General features: G+C 39.9%; 2 protein-coding genes across 3 annotated transcripts; both read left to right on the forward strand.

Moving 5' to 3' along the window:
* The first annotated feature begins 2,796 nt into the window (after nt 1-2,796).
* LOC121748264 (thioredoxin-like 2, chloroplastic) lies at nt 2,797-8,495 on the forward strand. Of its 2 annotated transcripts, XR_006039423.1 has the most exons (5): nt 2,797-3,373; nt 6,739-6,921; nt 7,626-7,790; nt 7,982-8,062; nt 8,220-8,353. XR_006039423.1 is itself a non-coding variant. In XM_042142507.1 (4 exons), the coding sequence occupies exons 1-4, from the start codon at nt 3,170-3,172 to the stop codon at nt 8,355-8,357; spliced, it is 690 nt and encodes a 229-aa protein (XP_041998441.1). In that variant the 5' UTR covers nt 2,802-3,169; the 3' UTR covers nt 8,358-8,495. The 2 variants fall into 2 exon arrangements, 1 of the variants encoding a protein (XP_041998441.1); XM_042142507.1 differs by lacking the exon at nt 7,982-8,062 and having other exon boundaries at nt 2,802-3,373; nt 8,220-8,495.
* Nucleotides 8,496-9,265: 770 nt separating this feature from the next.
* LOC121749283 (PRA1 family protein F3-like) lies at nt 9,266-9,730 on the forward strand. The gene has a single exon (XM_042143868.1). It carries the CDS (start codon nt 9,266-9,268, stop codon nt 9,728-9,730), a length of 465 nt encoding a protein of 154 aa, XP_041999802.1.
* Nucleotides 9,731-17,144: the final 7,414 nt, after the last annotated feature.

Consider the following 17,144-nt stretch of genomic DNA (forward strand, 5'->3'; position numbering starts at 1 on the left):
CTTCTTCGGATCATTAACCACTCCATCAGTAACTGTGAACCCCGGGGGTGGTTGCAGAGCATTATTTGGGTTTCCATAAGAGAGATTGGGATGCCCTTTGTTCCCGAACTGATTATATCCTCTACCCTGAAAGTTGGGGCGGTGATTATTGAAGTACCGGTTGTTGTCCCCTTGATTCACATAGTTCACGTCCCCCATTTTTCCTTGGTGTTCTCGAGACAGTTGCCCCATTGCCATGCAGTAGAATTAATGGTCAACGCATCCAACTTGTCGGATAGGGCGCTCATAGGACCATGATCTGTAGTAGAGGCCACTCTATGCACCTTACTCCTGTCGTTGCTCCATCCTTCATCATTAGATGCAAGCTCCTCTATCACTTCCATATCTTCATTCACTCCTTTCTTGAGAAGATTTCCACCTGAGCTCAAATTCAACTCCCGTTGTGCTTCAGGCACGCACCCTTTGAAGAATGTAATGACTTGCACTGTCGGGGTTAACCCATGGTTGGGACACCGCTTCATCAAGGCTTTGAACCTCCCCCATGCTTCTCTAATATTCTCTGCAGGGTTCATCTGAAAAGCAAGGATCTCATGTTGCCTCTTAATAGCCTCACTCGGGGGATAGAATTTTTCCAAGAACTTTTCCACCATAGCACCCCATGTTCTGATTGATCCTGGCTCCAAACTCTCCAACCAGTCCTTTGCTGAATCCTCTAAAGAGAAAGGGAACAGCCTTAGTCGAACCTGCTCATCTGTCACTCCATTCAGCTTTGTTGTGTTGCAGATCTGAATGAACTTGGTGAAATGTTTGTTCGGATCATCTGTAGATTTTCCTCTAAAAGCAATATTTTCTGCCATCTGAATCAGTCCTCTCCTCAGCTCAAAATTGTTGGCATTGATGTTGTTGTTGACAGGTGGTTGTGCCACTCCATGATAGGCCTACTGATTCTGAACAGGCACCACAGCTGGTCTACGATTGACTTGTTGACGCAGTTCCTCCAGTTGCCGTAGAAGCTCGGCATTAGTGGGCGGAGGTGGTGGTGGGCCATTGTTACCCTCTTCGTTCTTCATCAGACTAGGAGAAACGGGATCAAACTGAATATGATCCTGAACTGGTGATCAGATGGGTGAAAGATCCCTCTGATCTGAAGATGCTCCTGCGTGAGTAGGCGAAGAAGTGTGAATTTTCTGCGTGAGCCTCCTATACGCGTTCCTCTTCCGGTTCGATGCTTCGATCTCAGAGTCGAAAGGTTCTAGGGCAAGCCTTTAGAACGTGTGTGCATACACCTGAACAAGAAACACAAATGTGAGAACTCAAAAAAAAATAAAACGAAAAATAAAGCAGTAAAATCTGAAGTAGTAATCTTGATTATTATCACGATATCAAGCTATATAACAAAAAATTATCCCCGGCAACGGCGCCAAAAACTTGACTCAACTTTATTTTACCCAATTAATACCCACAAGTGTACGCTGTTATCGTAGCAAATAGCAAGCAAAAGTATATCGTATCCCACAGAGACAATTAAGTGTAAACCTAAGTACCACTAACAAATTTCAACTACTATCCAGACAATCAGGAAATTTGGTTTTGAAACTAACAACTACTAAAAACATGTAAATTCAGAGAATAAAATAGAACAATTAACAAGAAAGCAATTAAGCAAGTTGTATAAGATGATAGAGAAATATGCAGAATTCAAGGATCCGATGCACAACTCAATAGCCTAACCCAATTAAAACCGATTTACCATTTAAAGTCTCCAGAATTATTGAATCAATCACAATTGTTGATTAAACCCCCTCCCGAGGTGAGAAATCCGTAGATTGGGTGTAGTAATTGAAGTCCCCTTCTAATTCTTAGACCTAACTCCTAACAGTTTGATTAGATTAATGATCCCACTCAGAATCTCAACTCTCCCGAGTTTTATTGAATAAAGGTGTGAATTATTCCTCTTTCAAGATTAATTATTTCATCTCCCGATTACTCTAGGAAAGCCTACACTCCCAATTGGTGATCAAACAATTGATAGGAAAAAGCACAAGAATAATTCAAACAATTACAAGAGCAAGATAAAAATGAAATTAATTGGATTAAAACTATGAATCAATGCATCTTCACTAAGAATTCTACATGAAAGGTTTAATTACTCATATTCAAAGTAGAAAACAAAAAGAAACTAAGAAAAACAGAGGAAACCATGATACGAATTACAATTGGCGGAGGAATCGAAGCTTGAATCTTCAATCTTCTTCCAATAGTTCTTGAGAGAGAGAGTGTGAACTCATCAAAGCACCTTTATAGTGAAATATGGACATAAACTCTAAGATAATGCAATGAAAGCACACAAAAGATCATGTTTAATGTCCAATAAAACAGTTAAAATCTGAGTTTATCACCGATTTATTATTATTATTATTATTATTATTATTATTATTATTTATTTATTTATACTATATATTTACAACTCATTACACTTTATTTTTTTAGTATTTGATAAACACCAACAATTAAAATGAATTAATCGTATCTATTAATTTATTTGCATCGACTAGTCCCAGTCCTAGGCTATTACTGGACTGTGATTAGTTTTGATGATATGACAAGTTGTTGGATGTCTTAGTGATGTGACATCACTTGGTTTTTAGTTAGTTTTAGTGTTAGTCCGTCCCTATCTTGGATGCTCACTTTTAAAAATAATAGTATGATACTCAGGATATTATAGTTGTATTTAAGTTTCATGTTAAAAACATTGTCAATTAATTTAAGACCATCACAAAACTATCATCTTATTGTAGATAGATTATTGCACAAACCAAATTAAGGAGTAGATAACAGACAATTTCATCACCTTCATCATCCTGTATTCTCGTTCACACATTCTTATCATCACATTTTTTTAGCTCCCCCGCGTCTGCAATTTCATACCCACACACACACCGGGTAACCGTGTGAGTCACCCACAAACATCTAAGCCCTCTTTCCTTCCGTTTTTTGCTTTGTTTCCATTGATGTTACACCTTCTCCTTCCTCCCTCTTTCTCTCCATTTTTTGTATATATTGGGACTGTTTAGTACTATGGTGAAAGGAATCAATTTTGAAGCAAATCAATCGTAAAAACCACACGCTCTCCAGGGTTTTAGGGAAGAAGCGAATTCTTTCTCGTGAAATGGCTGATGCAGTTTGCAATTCTCAACGATTTTCTTATTCATTCTTAACTTCACTCTCTTCCTCTTTGAATTCTTGTCACCGGGCTCTTCCCCCAAATCAAACACGTTTGCAGAAAAGTGGAGTTTCTGTTTCTGAATTTTGCTCTGTTAGTGGTGGCGCTTCGATTGCCTTCAAACGCCGCAGGAAACTTGGGAAATTTAAGGTAAAGATACCGACTTTCAATTGAAAATTTAAGATGGCGTGGTTGAAATTGATAAGAAGTGATTGTGAATTTGTATTTGCACGAGCTGAATTTAAGACTGGGTGGAAGAAGGAACTGGAGTGATGTTTGGTTTCAGTTGGTTGCTTCATGTAGGGGTTTTCAAGAACTAATTGTGGAAAACTCTTGGGACTTATCCTGCATCAAGATCATCTAGATATGAGACTAGTTACTAATTGAGTAATTGAAGGATTGAGAACATGATTACTATGCTTTATTATTTGATCCATCTTGATTGTTCCTGATGTCTGCCATATTTCCTGTGAAACTTAAGAGAAGTTGGGTAAAGTTCTTCATGTCTTAGCAATACTTGTGATGCCTTTGTAGGCAAAGAACTGCAGTTAACTACAAGGCCCATTTTGATTATCTGATCTGGAAAAAGAAAGTATGATGGTCAAAATGGTATTGTGGAGTAAAGTACTAACAGCTAATTACGCAATATGGCTTGCATTCATAGAGTACCTTGCCATATTTCATAACACTTTAATGTTGTCAACAATGTCGTCCTAGCCCGTTAATGAAAGTCATTAAGGAGGAGGGACACTTTGGTGCTCTAATGGCCTTTTCGAGCTTCACATTCCATATGCAAATTGGTGTATAACTTATGGCTGGAGAACTTTTAAGACTTGGATTGCCCAATTTGTTCCTGAATATTTACTGGTGCTTAATTCGCAATGCCATTTCTATCATAAAAGTAAATAAGTTTTGCTTTCTGTAAGCTTTTAAATAATTTAACATGCCAATCTTTTCTTATTTTGTGACCAATGTACACATGGCAATATAAAAAGGTAGGAATCTTTGCAATTGTAAATCTATTTTTATTTATAAGGTTCTTCTAAGTTCTAAATAAGATAAAACATATAAATCTGATTTTCCAACTGCATACCCGACCTATCTTTCTAAAACAATGGATAGATTCTAGATTAAATTTTGTAGGTTATAAAAGAGTTAGTCTGTATTGTGAATCCTCGGTTGGTTGAGGTGCAGTTTGAATGTAGCTATGTCTATCCCTAAACTTCCTTTGGTCAGTTGCTTCATATCCATTCTTTGCTTGTGTTTGTTCTCTCGCTCTCTCCTTTTGCTTTGAGAAATTGTGCATTGTGAAATGCAATCAGAAAATAGAGATTTATTGTTTGACCTGTGTAAATCATGCGACATACCAAGAAGTTCTCACCAAGACCTTTTATTAATTGTAATATATTGCATTTTAAGCATGCTCAACTGCTACTTGAAGTTCTGATAGATGATCTGCTTGATGTTAGTTGATAACACCTTTATTATGTGTGCAAAATTCTATAATATTTAAGGATAGATCTTATGGAACCAGAGAGTGTAAACGGTAAAACCTATAATCAGTTTTTTCCAGTCTCAAGATGAAATCATTAGAATTTAGAAGGTAAGTTTGCGTGAAATGAAATGTCTTCTTTCTTCTGACCTCCAGAATACCTATTTTACTGGTCGTTATGTTTCTTAGGAGTTATATTTATACATTGGATTAGGCAGGGATTGATTGGATTAGATGAGTTTTCTCTCCGGTTAGTTACTGGTGGTGTTTAAGGACTAGGAGTATTAGTAGTGTTTAGGTTGTTTTACTTGTTATGATATGCTTCATATTTTCCTGGAGTAGGGCAGTCTACTTATTTCATTATTCGTGCTGCCTAAGCTAATTTTAGAGAGCTTATAAAAAGTTATCAAAGTGTTTGGATAATTCACCTCCTCATCCTCCATTCCTTCAGCTGAGTTAACCACCTTTCCTTCACTTTCTTGTTTAATTTTCCAAGCAAAACAATCCTTCTTCAAGTGGCCAGGTTTTCTACACCAATGGCAGGAGCGTGTCTCCTTCTGACCAGCTGAAACATTCTTGAAAGGCTCCTGAGGCTTCTTGAACAACTTCTTTCCATTGTACTTTCTAACGTTGAGGCTTTCTGCATTTGATCCAGCAGCCTTCAACTCACATTTCTGGAGTTCCTTTGCCCTCAAGGCTGTTTGAACTTCAAGTAATGTGATGGTTCTATCACGACCATATAGAAAAGCATCACGAAATTGGTCAAAAGATTGCGGCAGAGCGTTCAATAGCAGGATTGCCTTGTCTTCATCTCCTATCGACACATCGATATTTTCAAGGTCATCCACCGCCTTATTGAACTCCTCCAACTGCTCCTAGACCCCAGTTCCTTCCAAGAACCTATAGGAGTATAGGCGCTGCTTCATAGACAGCCGATTTGCCAGAGATTTCATGAGATAAAGTTCTTCCAACTTAGTCAAGATATTTGCTGCAGTCTTTTCTTTTGCAACTTCGCGTAGTACCTTATCTCCGAGACAAAGCACAATAGCGCTATGCGCCTTCGCCTCGATTTCAGCCTTCTTGGCGATCGCCTTCTCATCCAAGGCTTCCTTCCCTTTCTCATCCTTCTCCTCGACCGTAAGCGCCGACGCCAAGCCTTGCTGAATCAGCAGAGCTCTCATCTTCATTCTCCAAAGGGCAAAATCATTTTTGCCCGTGAATTTCTCCGCCTCAAACCTAGAAGCCATCGTTCTTCGCGGATTCGCTCCCCAACGTGAAATCAATTCAGCTCAAGAATTTCTTCTTCCCACATACAGCGCCAATTTGTTATGATTGAGTGTGATTTGTACGTGTGAGCAAGAATTGATTGAACGAGAAGATGTGCGACGAAGAAATCAAATCGTTTTATTTCGTTGAGAGAGAACTGGGAAAAGAGCTACAACCGAAGGTGTACAAAACTGACTTCTCAACAAACTTAACTACTATTTAAGCTAAGATATCTAACGGCTAGTTAGATCTAACGGTCAGGATTTAATCTCTAAACTAAAACTTCATCGGACGGTCACTGAACTTTCGAAGCTCGCTTGAGCTTCTTTCTTCTCTTCTTCTTGATCTGTGGCGATGCAACTGAGCCATCAACTTACAAGGTAGGATTGAGAAATTTAATATTTGGGGAGCTTATAAGTTGTCGGACCTTATTTTTACAGCTTATAAGCTGTTGAGGAGGTTATTTTGCCAAAAACTTTTCAAGAGCTTGTAAGCTCCTAAACAACTTATAAGTTGTTTAAATGAGTTTATAAGTTCAGCTGGTCACCCTAAGCCATTTCAATCTGGTACGGGGCATGCATGAATATTTGAGTCCTCCAGATTTGGTAAATAATCACTGTTCCATAAAGAAACAACTTGTTTCAAAAAAATGAAAATTTTAAAAAAAGATACTCCACATGTTTTATGTGGTCACTTCAGATATTTGTAATTTCTTAAGTTATTACTAGTATCTAATTTTCTGGGTAAATGATAACAGGTATGTGCAACCGTTACCGAAACTGAGCCACCCAAATGGTGGGAAAGAAGTGCTGGACCGAACATGATTGATATTCACTCAACACATGAATTTTTAACTGCCTTGAGTGAGGCTGGAGAAAGGCTGGTTATAGTTGAGTTCTATGGTACATGGTGTGCTTCTTGTAAAGCATTATTCCCTAAGGTATTTTTCCCCAGGATTTTATACTAATTATATGCTCTATCGTTACCGTAGAAATAGGCTCCTGAAAGGTTCATTGTTCTGCAGGGTAATATCATTGTCTCTTAATGCTTAAACATGATGGTCATTAGAAAGTTTGGGATATTAAGTATAAAAATCGCAAAATGTTCCCTTGAACAAAGAGAAGAAATTTTATGCAAAAAGCAGGACCTTACCCATTTAGCCATGGAAAATGCTAGAACACCCTTCAGGTTAAAATACTTCCCCAAATAAACTGGGTGCTCCTCTTCTCTTCTCTTCTCTCTGTTCCGAGATATATTGGAATAGTTGCAAGAAGTAGAAATAATTCATACTTGCGATTCAAACAAAACTCAAGTATCCCTAACTGAATCAATAATATTCACTTTCAACAGCAAAATTGGCCTAATGCGAATTTAAGCCTAAATTCACAACAATTTATTAGAAACTTCTTACTCATCACGAAAGCTTCTTCCCCACACCATTTCACTGGGTTCCTGCCTCTTTTTCAAATAGCCTGAATGGTTATTATTCAACTTCCTAACCTGCTGTGCTATCTTAAATTGAGTTAATCTATAACAGTTTCCGGCTAATTCTGTGCCACAGTAAAATATAATGTTATTCATTTTGAATGCTCAGTAAGTCTATTAAATCAATGTAAGTTGAATTAAAACATTTCCTGTTATCAGCTTTGCAGAACAGCACAGGAGCATCCAGAGATCTTGTTCTTGAAAGTCAATTTTGATGAGAACAAGCCCATGTGCAAGAGTTTGAATGTCAAGGTTCTTCCATATTTCCACTTCTACCGTGGAGCAGATGGACAGCTCGAATCCTTCTCTTGTTCCCTTGCAAAAGTAAGTGAACTTAACACACTTGCATTTCATTTTCTCTCACTTGCTCAATTGATTCACTTTATAATTGTTGAAGAGATCAGAGCATTCACGTTAAGGGTAACTAATCTCCATTAATACTTGAGACGGATTTGCATTTGTACAACTTTGAGACCATCTGATTGAGGCAATGCTTATTTCTTTGCTGGAAATAGGGATCTTTGAGCTATTCTTGTAACTACTAAAGGTTTCATAACTAATTGACAAACAATTTACTGGCTGGCACATCGTCTTAGGTTAGTCTTTAAGCACTTCACCATACATTTCTTCTTCATTACCACTTAATATACCGGGGTAAAATTGAAAAAGAGAAATCACATGAGGTTTATTCTCTGAACCAGATGATGTTGATGTTGAAATGTTGACGAGTGCATTTACAAAATCTTCTTGCAGTTTCAGAAGATTAAAGATGCCATATCGCTGCATAACACGGATCGTTGCAGCATTGGCCCTCCTAGAGGTATCGGAGACCTAAACCTCGAAGGCCTCACTTCTTCAAAAGACAAGCTATCAGAGTCACCTGCAACTTAGAAGTAATTGTTTTACAACAGCATTTTTATGTTGTGCTACTGGTCCCCACTGTAGTTGGTAAATTTTATGTATTGTCTATAATAGCAATATTTTTACTGAAGCAAAACTGAAATATGTGTCTCCCAACTTTCCCAACTATTTCTGAGATATCAATTACTGCTGTCTGCTCTGCCTTGTAGCATTAAGCCATTAGAATCATTTTACATTTATTTTTGGTTTAAAAAAACAAGTTGAATAAGGCATGCTCAACGTTTGATTCATTTGGATTTCTCAACACTGTATAATTATTTTTACTTTCTTTACATGTTCATAATCGTACTCAAATAAAACATAATGCAAAAGTTCAATATAGGTCTAGTTACACGAACAGGAATGAAGCCTCAGGGATCTATGTATTTAGGCTACATTTTACCATCAAAATTCCACTCCAACGTTTGAATCATGATATGAAATGTAGGGAGATATATGCGTGGATATTAATATTTTACTTTAGTTTTAAATGTTAAGAAACAATTATCTTAAAATAGAGTAATTGTTAAAATTGACGCGTTGGAATGCATACAATTGATAAATTTTGAATGGTATGATAGATGTGATGAAATTAGTTATATACTGATTTTGATTTGAAGTGATAACGACGAAAATGAAAGTGTCAAATTAAAATTAAAATTAAAATTAAAATTAAATTAAATTTATGAATAAACAGTAATTTGATGCTCCAAGATGAAAGGAAATGAGAGAGAATTGCACCATCAAATATAGTATCACATATTTTTCATCTTCATCCACACATTCACATCTCTCCCAACATGAGCACCGTATACGGCACAATCTCGACGGCCACCCCGCCAGCGCCGGACTCGCCGTTCTACTCCCGCGCGGGGCGGCGGATCCGGTCCGGAATCGGCATGCGGCGGTCGTGGCGCGTGATGATCGCGTCCCTGTCCCTGCCCGAGAGCCTGGGGGCGGCGTTCCAGCGCCTCCTGACGAACGCTGGGTATTTCCACGTGAACTACGCGATCGTGGTGCTGCTGACGCTGCTGGTGAGCCTCCTGTGGCACCCGGGCGCGCTCATCGTGTTCATCGCCACCATGTTCGCGTGGATGTTCCTGTATTTCCTCCGCGACACGCCCCTCGTCGTCTGGGGCTACGGCGTGGAGGAGCGCCTCGTGCTCGCCGTGCTGTCCGTCTCCACCGTCGCGCTGCTGCTCCTCACCAAGGCCACGGTCTTCCTCGGGGGGATCGCGGCCGGGTTTGTGGCGGTGCTCGTGCATTCCGTGTTTAGGAGGACCAACGATTTGGATTTGGACGAGGGCGGAGAGGGGGCGGTGCGGTTGAAGGAGACGGCGTCGGCCAATTATTCTGTTTTGTAGGCTAAAATCGTTCTATTTCATTAGTGTAATCTTAGCATACATTGATTAATTCTTCGTGATTAGTTACAATTTTGAGAGTGCTATGCATATTTTTTGTGATCAGATGAATGCAGATTAGTTCCGACTATCTACAATTTCATCAGAATACTCTATTTGCATGTTTCTTTATCAATTACTACTCCACTATGTAAATTGGTGGAAGTGATCATTCTACTCGATCGGTGATTAATTGTTAATTAAAGCATTCGATCTAAAACTTATGTATCAAACAGAATCACCAATAACAAACCCGTTAACCATGCAACTTATATATTCTTGCTCATAATTTAGTAACGGTAAAATAATCTGTTTACACATTTTAAATAGTTTGCGTGTTTCACATTTTAACTTATAAATTTAGATTTTCTATTGTGTTTTACATTTTATAAGTATTTGTTTAGTTTTTATTGTAATTTCATTAAGAGTACCATAGCCTATTTAAAAAATGTGATAATTATTTTATCATTTCCATATAAAAACCAATCATACGTAATTAACTTTTATTTTCTAAACATTTACAAAAGATAATCATATTCCATTTATGAACACTATCAAACAACATGCTTATTACAACCATAATATTAGTAGTAACTTATTTGCACATTCTATTGCCAATATTTTTTACTTATAGTACTATATTACAACTAATGTGGGTTGTAAGAGTGTCCACTATAATGCGGACACGCCCAATAGCCCCGCCCCAGTTTTTGTCCATAGCCCCAGTTTTGTTGTCCATAGCCCTAAAAATTTTGTGTCTGCCACTATAGTGGAGGAAAATTTCTTTTTTTGTTAATGACTGTTAAAAGAATTCCAATTTAATTAAGAGTATTAGATATATTCCGGCTCAGTGAGTGACGCATAACTGTTGTGCGTCGTTATTAATGAAACGCACAACAGTTATGCGTCTTTAAAGAACGACGCACAAAAGTTATGCGTCTTTAAAGAACGACGCACAAAAGTTATGCGTCTTTAGAGAACGACGCACAAAGGTTATGCGTCTTTAAAGAACGACGCACAAAGGTTATGCGTCGTTTAAGATTGACGCATAAGAGTTATACGTCTATAAATCGGGCTTAAGAGGGCAGAAAGCTCCCAATTCACAGACAGAAGCAGCGGAGCAGCTTGAAGAGGCGATTTACTCGATGATTTTCGGTGATTTTAGACGTTTTCCGACAGATTTCAACCAAACTCCAAACATATTTCGGTAATTGTCCTTCCATTTGGCTACATTAATCAATTATTGCTTAATTTGTGGAGCTTTTCCCTAATTTAGCAAAGTTAGGGTTTATAATGAAATTGATGAATTTATGGTCGATTTTTGTTATTGTGTTGCTTATTTGTGTGTTTCACATGTATGCTAGTATCTCTTGTGGAGCTTTTCCCTTATTTGTGTTGTTTTGTTGCGTATTTGTGTGTTTCACATGTATTTGTGTGTTTCACATGTATGCTAGTATATATTGTGCAAAATTGTAACATTGAAGTTATATAATGCTAGTATCTCTTGGGTGAATGTTTTGAAGTAGATGACATCTGCAAGTTTTGAACAACAGTTATGTTATGGACCTGAGGATCCATCACTACTGTTTCATCAGAACGAACACATTTCAGCCTCTTTGTTGGCGAATGGCACAACAAATGTGTTGAGAGTTCGTAGGACGGAGAGTAAGGTTTGGGCATTGCCAATACATGAAAATGTGATGTATTGGCTTGATGTATGGGGGTTCAGAGGCGTGGTTGAATGTGGAAGGCCGATGAGGATGGACAATGAGCTAATAACTGCCTTGATCGAGCGCTGGAGGCCTGAGACACACTGTTTCCACCTTCCAGTTGGTGAGGTTACTGTAACATTACAGGATGTGCAAAGCCTGTGGGGTTTGAGAGCAGACGGTCGTGTTTTCACTGGCCGTGACTACCCTGTTGGATTTGAAGATTGGCCCAGCAAGTGTAGAGATTTGTTAGGATGGATACCTAACGCAGAAACAGAAATGAAGCACGGTGGTTAGTTGATGACGTCTCTGATCCACCAAGCGACGATGCCGTTGGGTGATGGGCTGCCTGAATATGCATACATCCAAAGAGCACGTATACATGCTCTGATCTTGTTAGGGGGGCTTATTTTACCGGACACCACAGGGTGCAAGGTCCCCTTTATGTGGTTAAATGCCTTAGACGATCCGGAAGATGTGGCTAATATCAGTTGGGGTAGTGCTGCTTTAGCATACCTGTATCATTATTTGTGCGAGACTTCTGTAGGCAGACAGAGAAGAGATATGGGTGGACCTATGGTTCTCTTGCAGCTGTGGGAGTGGGAAAGAATGCCTACATTGAGGCCAGCCTTCTTGATATCGCCTATGCACACGCCGTATACCCCGTGTGGAGCCAAGTAATGTTTTTGTTTAAATTAACTCACATAATTATGTATTTTGTTGATAACTTTTGACATTAATATTATGTATAGGTGGCACGGAGTTACTGAAATTGGAAATGCTCCCCGACATTCAGTAGCTCATTATCGTGATCGGTTATCACTGATTCGTCCTGGCCAGGTGAAATTTATTTGTGTTGTCTTAGTTAATGAATTTACTTACTATAGTATGAAATTAATAGTGGTTTTTATTTTATTTGTTTGTAGTTTCTGTGGACACCGTATGCAGACTGTATCCTGTCTGAGCACTGCATTGATTCAACTGCATCCTACTTGTGCGATACTTATTTGGTGTGCTGGTCATTTGTCGAGGCACATGAGGCTGGACGCGTTTGCCGACAATTTAACCGCTACCAGCGTATTCCTCAGTACTGTGATAGGATACTACATAGCTCCGGCCATTTGAGTAAAAGTCACTGCCGTGGGAGGAAGGGCGCTGATTGGGCTAAGGTACATAAGTTATTCATTGATGAATGGGACTTGCGACACGACAGGTTCCAAGCAACTTTTGACCATGCAACGGCGACAATGGATGGTCGCATTAATCCGGGCTATATGGCGTGGTACAATAGGATCACCGTGTCGTACCTAGTTCAACCTGGGACACAGTCAACTGAAGGGATGAACGAGGCAGCCTCTTCTAATTTATTGGCGGTATGTTATGTTTTTATATATAAAAATGTCTTTAGTTTAAAGTTTGTATTGCTCACCGTGGAATGATGTCATTTGTATTTGTGTTATCTAGGTTGAGACCTTCAGGGGATATGGCATTTGACCTCTGAACATGACACAGACCCTCGGTTCCGGCAGATTCGAGAAATGGCTACTTCGGCACTTCGTGCGATGAACCATGCTGATGTGATGGAGTATCCATCTTCTCAACGTCGAAATGTGGTCATGCCGCCACGTCCACCAACTTCTCTTCGTCATGGACTGCCGGGTGGGCACGGGATTACACGACAGCATAGGTTGTCGCAGCAGCAGCCGCAACCCAAGTATGCGGTACCAGAGCCCTTGAGTCCGGATTACGATCCACCAGGATGGTCTCAGTTGAGTGGTGCAAGCCACGAGCCCTCGCAATGGGGGGCACGTGCGTCATGTGATTCATTCTTTGGCGGTGTGTCTGATTGGGATGCAGCACAACCAGGACGTGATACGTACTTTCAGAATTATCAATTTATGGATCATGTGGGGGAAGAAGAGGGTCAGGAAGAAGAGGGCGTGGAAGAAGAGGACAGGGAAGAAGATGGCGGGGAAGAAGAGGGCGGGGAGGAACATGACGAAGTAATATTCCGACCACCGACCGCGGGATCCTCACGACCAACTGTAAAGAGTTCATCAAGTACGATTGGGAGGGCTATGCACAATGTATTCAGGGGATTTTCAACAAGGAAGAACAAAGGGAAAGCTCCGACAAAGTTCACGCCTCCATCTAGATAGATTTCGGTCATATGTTGGTATCTGTGTCTATTGAAATAGGTTTTGGTTCTAAGTTGATTTTTGAACATTTTTTGATGTGATGAAACATAAATTCTTCGGAATGTTTTCTATGGTGGAATAAACAATATTTAATTAATCCTCATAAGACAGGAAAAGTCATAAAATCCAAAAGAAAACACACTAATGATAGTCAACATAATAAAACATTCTTCAGTTATGGGCTCAATTATTATGCATTACTTCAAACTTAGTGAAATTCACCCGACCGGGTGTTTGGGAAACATAAAATCGCCCGACCGGGCGATAAATCTGGACTCCGAATGTGTAACGAAATTCACCCGGTGACGCATACTATTATGCGTCGTTCTTTGGTGACGCATAATTCTTATGCGTCGTTCCTTGGTGACGCATAACGCTTATATGTCACCGGGGGAATTTCGGACAGCATTCGAAGTCCAGATTTATCGCCCGGTCGGGCGATTTTATGTTTCCCAAACGCCCGGTCGGGTGAATTTCACTAAGTTTGAAGTAATGCATAAGCATTATGCGTCTTCCGGCAGGTTTTAAATATTCAAAATCTCGAACATAGCCTAAAATTGCCTAAGCTCATCAAATAAAATACATAATAACTGACATAATACATATCATAATAATGTCGACGACATCTCACAAATGTTGATACATAAACCTAGATACTGAACGGCACCGGCTGAGCAATTTCTTCGGTCATGCCCCTCTATCCCGCAATTTCTGCAACGGCGAGGAGCTCTCGGTTCATCTTCCTCTTGGACATCCATTTGATTAAGTATCATCTTTCTTCTAACTCGGCCACGCGTTCTAGGAATCAACTGCTGAGGGGTGATGCACAAGTTCCATAAAGGTGCACCCCAATACTCTTCATGTCTTGGTGCATCAAATGAAACTTGACCATAGTACTGTGATCTCCATATACTTAGGTAGTACTTCTCATCTATGAGGTCAATCATAACGTGACCTCTGTCTCTAGCAACCGCACAAGCATGCGAACAAGGGATTCTCCACATCTGCCACTTACCACAACTGCAACTCGATTCCAAATACCTGACTATTTGAACATTGTTGCCCTTTGTTACTCATTTTTCTATTCTTCCTCGAGTTCGGACATGGTACTTTCCTGTATCTCGGTCAATGACAGTGATGTAATGTTTTCGCCCCTTTGAGTCATTCTTAGCAAGTCTGTCCCTCGCCCTTGGGGTTAATTCACCTTCGGTGTGTTCTATTGTTGTCTTCTTCTCCACCCACCATTTTACCGTCCTCCAAAATGTCAAATCAACCAACGCTCTAATCGGCAACTCTCTCACACCCCGTAAGACGTTATTTTAGCACTCCGACATGTTTGTTGTAGCCACCCCCACCTAAGTCCACCACCGTAGCACAGTGACCAACATTCTTTTGTAATCCTATTCAGCATTCGAACCGCACCACTGTTGACATCATGTAGTGCTCGACGTCTTCTGGCAAATTTACGTTCCTGAGAACTGACACCCAACTTCCATATAATGGCCTTCACATTGGTGCCCTTGTGCTTCTTCAGCACATTTGCCCTCACATGAAGCAAACAAAATTTGTGATGTATCTGCGGGGCCCTTGTCATGATTTCAGACTCCATAGCATTCAAGAGTCCTTTATGCCTATCTGATATAATGCACACCTCTCTCTCGTATTTCACCACATGAGTTCTGACATGATCCAAAAACCACGACCAACTGTCGTTGGTTTCTTCATCCACCACAGCATATGCAATAGGCAAGCATGTATTGTTAGCATCAAAACCACAAGCAACAAGCAACTTACCTTTAAATCTTCCTCGGAGGTGAGTCCCCGTCCACTGTTAACACCGGTGCGGCCTTCTGGAACGCATGTATTGCAGGCCCAAATGCCAGAAAACATAGTTGAACACCATTGTATGCCTCCGACTCAACAGCTCGTTATGCTTCCACTCAACAATTGTGCCCGTAGTCTGTGACTGGGGTTCAAACATGCAGCTTGGCAACTGCCTAAATGATTCCTCCCATTCACCGTACACAAACTCTATAGCCTTTCTCTTTGCATACCATGCCTTCTTATAACTGATTAACACACCAAATCTGTCTTGAACATCAGCTATTATTGAGAAGACCTTGAAATCAACACATTGTCGCACATGATGTCGAATCAACAGAGCTATCATTGGGGATGAAAAGTTAGCATGATCTCTATTAGCACGATGGCCTACACAAGTATGTCGATCCTTCCACTTCCTAACTTCCCACATATCGTCATGCGACCTTTGTGTAACTGAAACCTCCCACTTACATTCTCTCGCATTTTCAGCGTCGGTGGTGCTGATGATGCCTGCCCCTGTTACTGTCGTTCCTGCTGGAAATTTGCATACAGCATGCCACCTTCTTAATTTGCTCTCGACAACCTTAAACTGTTTTTTCATTCCACAAACTCCACATAGTTATAGCAGTCTTCACGTGTAGCTTGGAATCAAATTTTGTTCCCAACACAATCCGATGCGGCTCATTCTCATTCCAATACAAAAGGCTGTGTTCATTACCACCCACATTATCCGATACTCCAGAAGGACGACTTGGTAATTCACGAAAGAATCTAAACCCACTAGGATTGTATTCCGGAAGTGGTTGTTCACCTTGCATAACAGGTTTACTTGGTACTATCTCATCATCAGAACTACCACCAACATCATCAGCACCATCACCATCACTGAGATCGGGGTCTGGCTCTGTCTCAGATAGTGGCCTTGGCTCATCAAGCTCATCTGCAACATCTACCTCATCATTCAATCCAACACCAACATCAGCAACATCTACAACATCTACAACATCTCTCTGCTCATTCATGCTACGATCAAAGCTCATTTGGTTCACCCTCGCAAATTCAAACCTCGCAGATGATCCAATACCTTAATCAACAACTGGTGGGATTTCTGCACTCCTCACCGGTGAATACTCAACAAATAATTCAATACACCCACTTGAATTTTGAGCATTGTTGAACATAAACATTACACTTTCATCATTGCAAATCACAGAACATGTATAACTCATACCGGAAGCAAAGACTATACATTGTCTCCGTAATAATTCAATTGTGTACTGGTTCATATCTATTCTCATCGCATCACATATCATTGCTACCAATTCAGCATACGAAACACATGAATTTAATATGATAGAGCTCCTCGCACGAGGTGGTTCATAACCAATACCCATATGTGGTAGTTGAACTACTCTACCACCCCAATACAAACTCACAAATATTTGCATGATTTCTGCATCAAAAACATTTAAAACAATGACAATTATGGACATTTTTCCTACAAGCCCTAATTTGTATAAATTGGGGAAAACTAACAAATGAAAGCACAATAAACATGAATAATGATGAAATCGCCTGAAAACACCGGAAATCGCCGAGAGAGGAAATGAAAGTGTGTTCTGTGCGCTGCGTCTGCCTGCAGGGGGT

The sequence above is a fragment of the Salvia splendens genome, chromosome 9 (genome assembly GCF_004379255.2).
Source record: "Salvia splendens isolate huo1 chromosome 9, SspV2, whole genome shotgun sequence".
NCBI classification, from domain to species: Eukaryota; Viridiplantae; Streptophyta; class Magnoliopsida; order Lamiales; family Lamiaceae; genus Salvia; species Salvia splendens.

Bases quoted from the DNA above. Each gene is read 5' to 3' on its own strand.
- LOC121748264 (XM_042142507.1), top strand. From the start codon at position 3,170: ATGGCTGATGCAGTTTGCAATTCTCAACGATTTTCTTATTCATTCTTA. The intron at 3,374-6,738 runs GTAAAGATACCG...AAATGATAACAG, and splicing joins GGAAACTTGGGAAATTTAAG to GTATGTGCAACCGTTACCGA. The intron at 7,791-8,219 runs GTAAGTGAACTT...ATCTTCTTGCAG, and splicing joins TCTCTTGTTCCCTTGCAAAA to TTTCAGAAGATTAAAGATGC.
- LOC121749283 (XM_042143868.1), top strand. From the start codon at position 9,266: ATGCGGCGGTCGTGGCGCGTGATGATCGCGTCCCTGTCCCTGCCCGAG.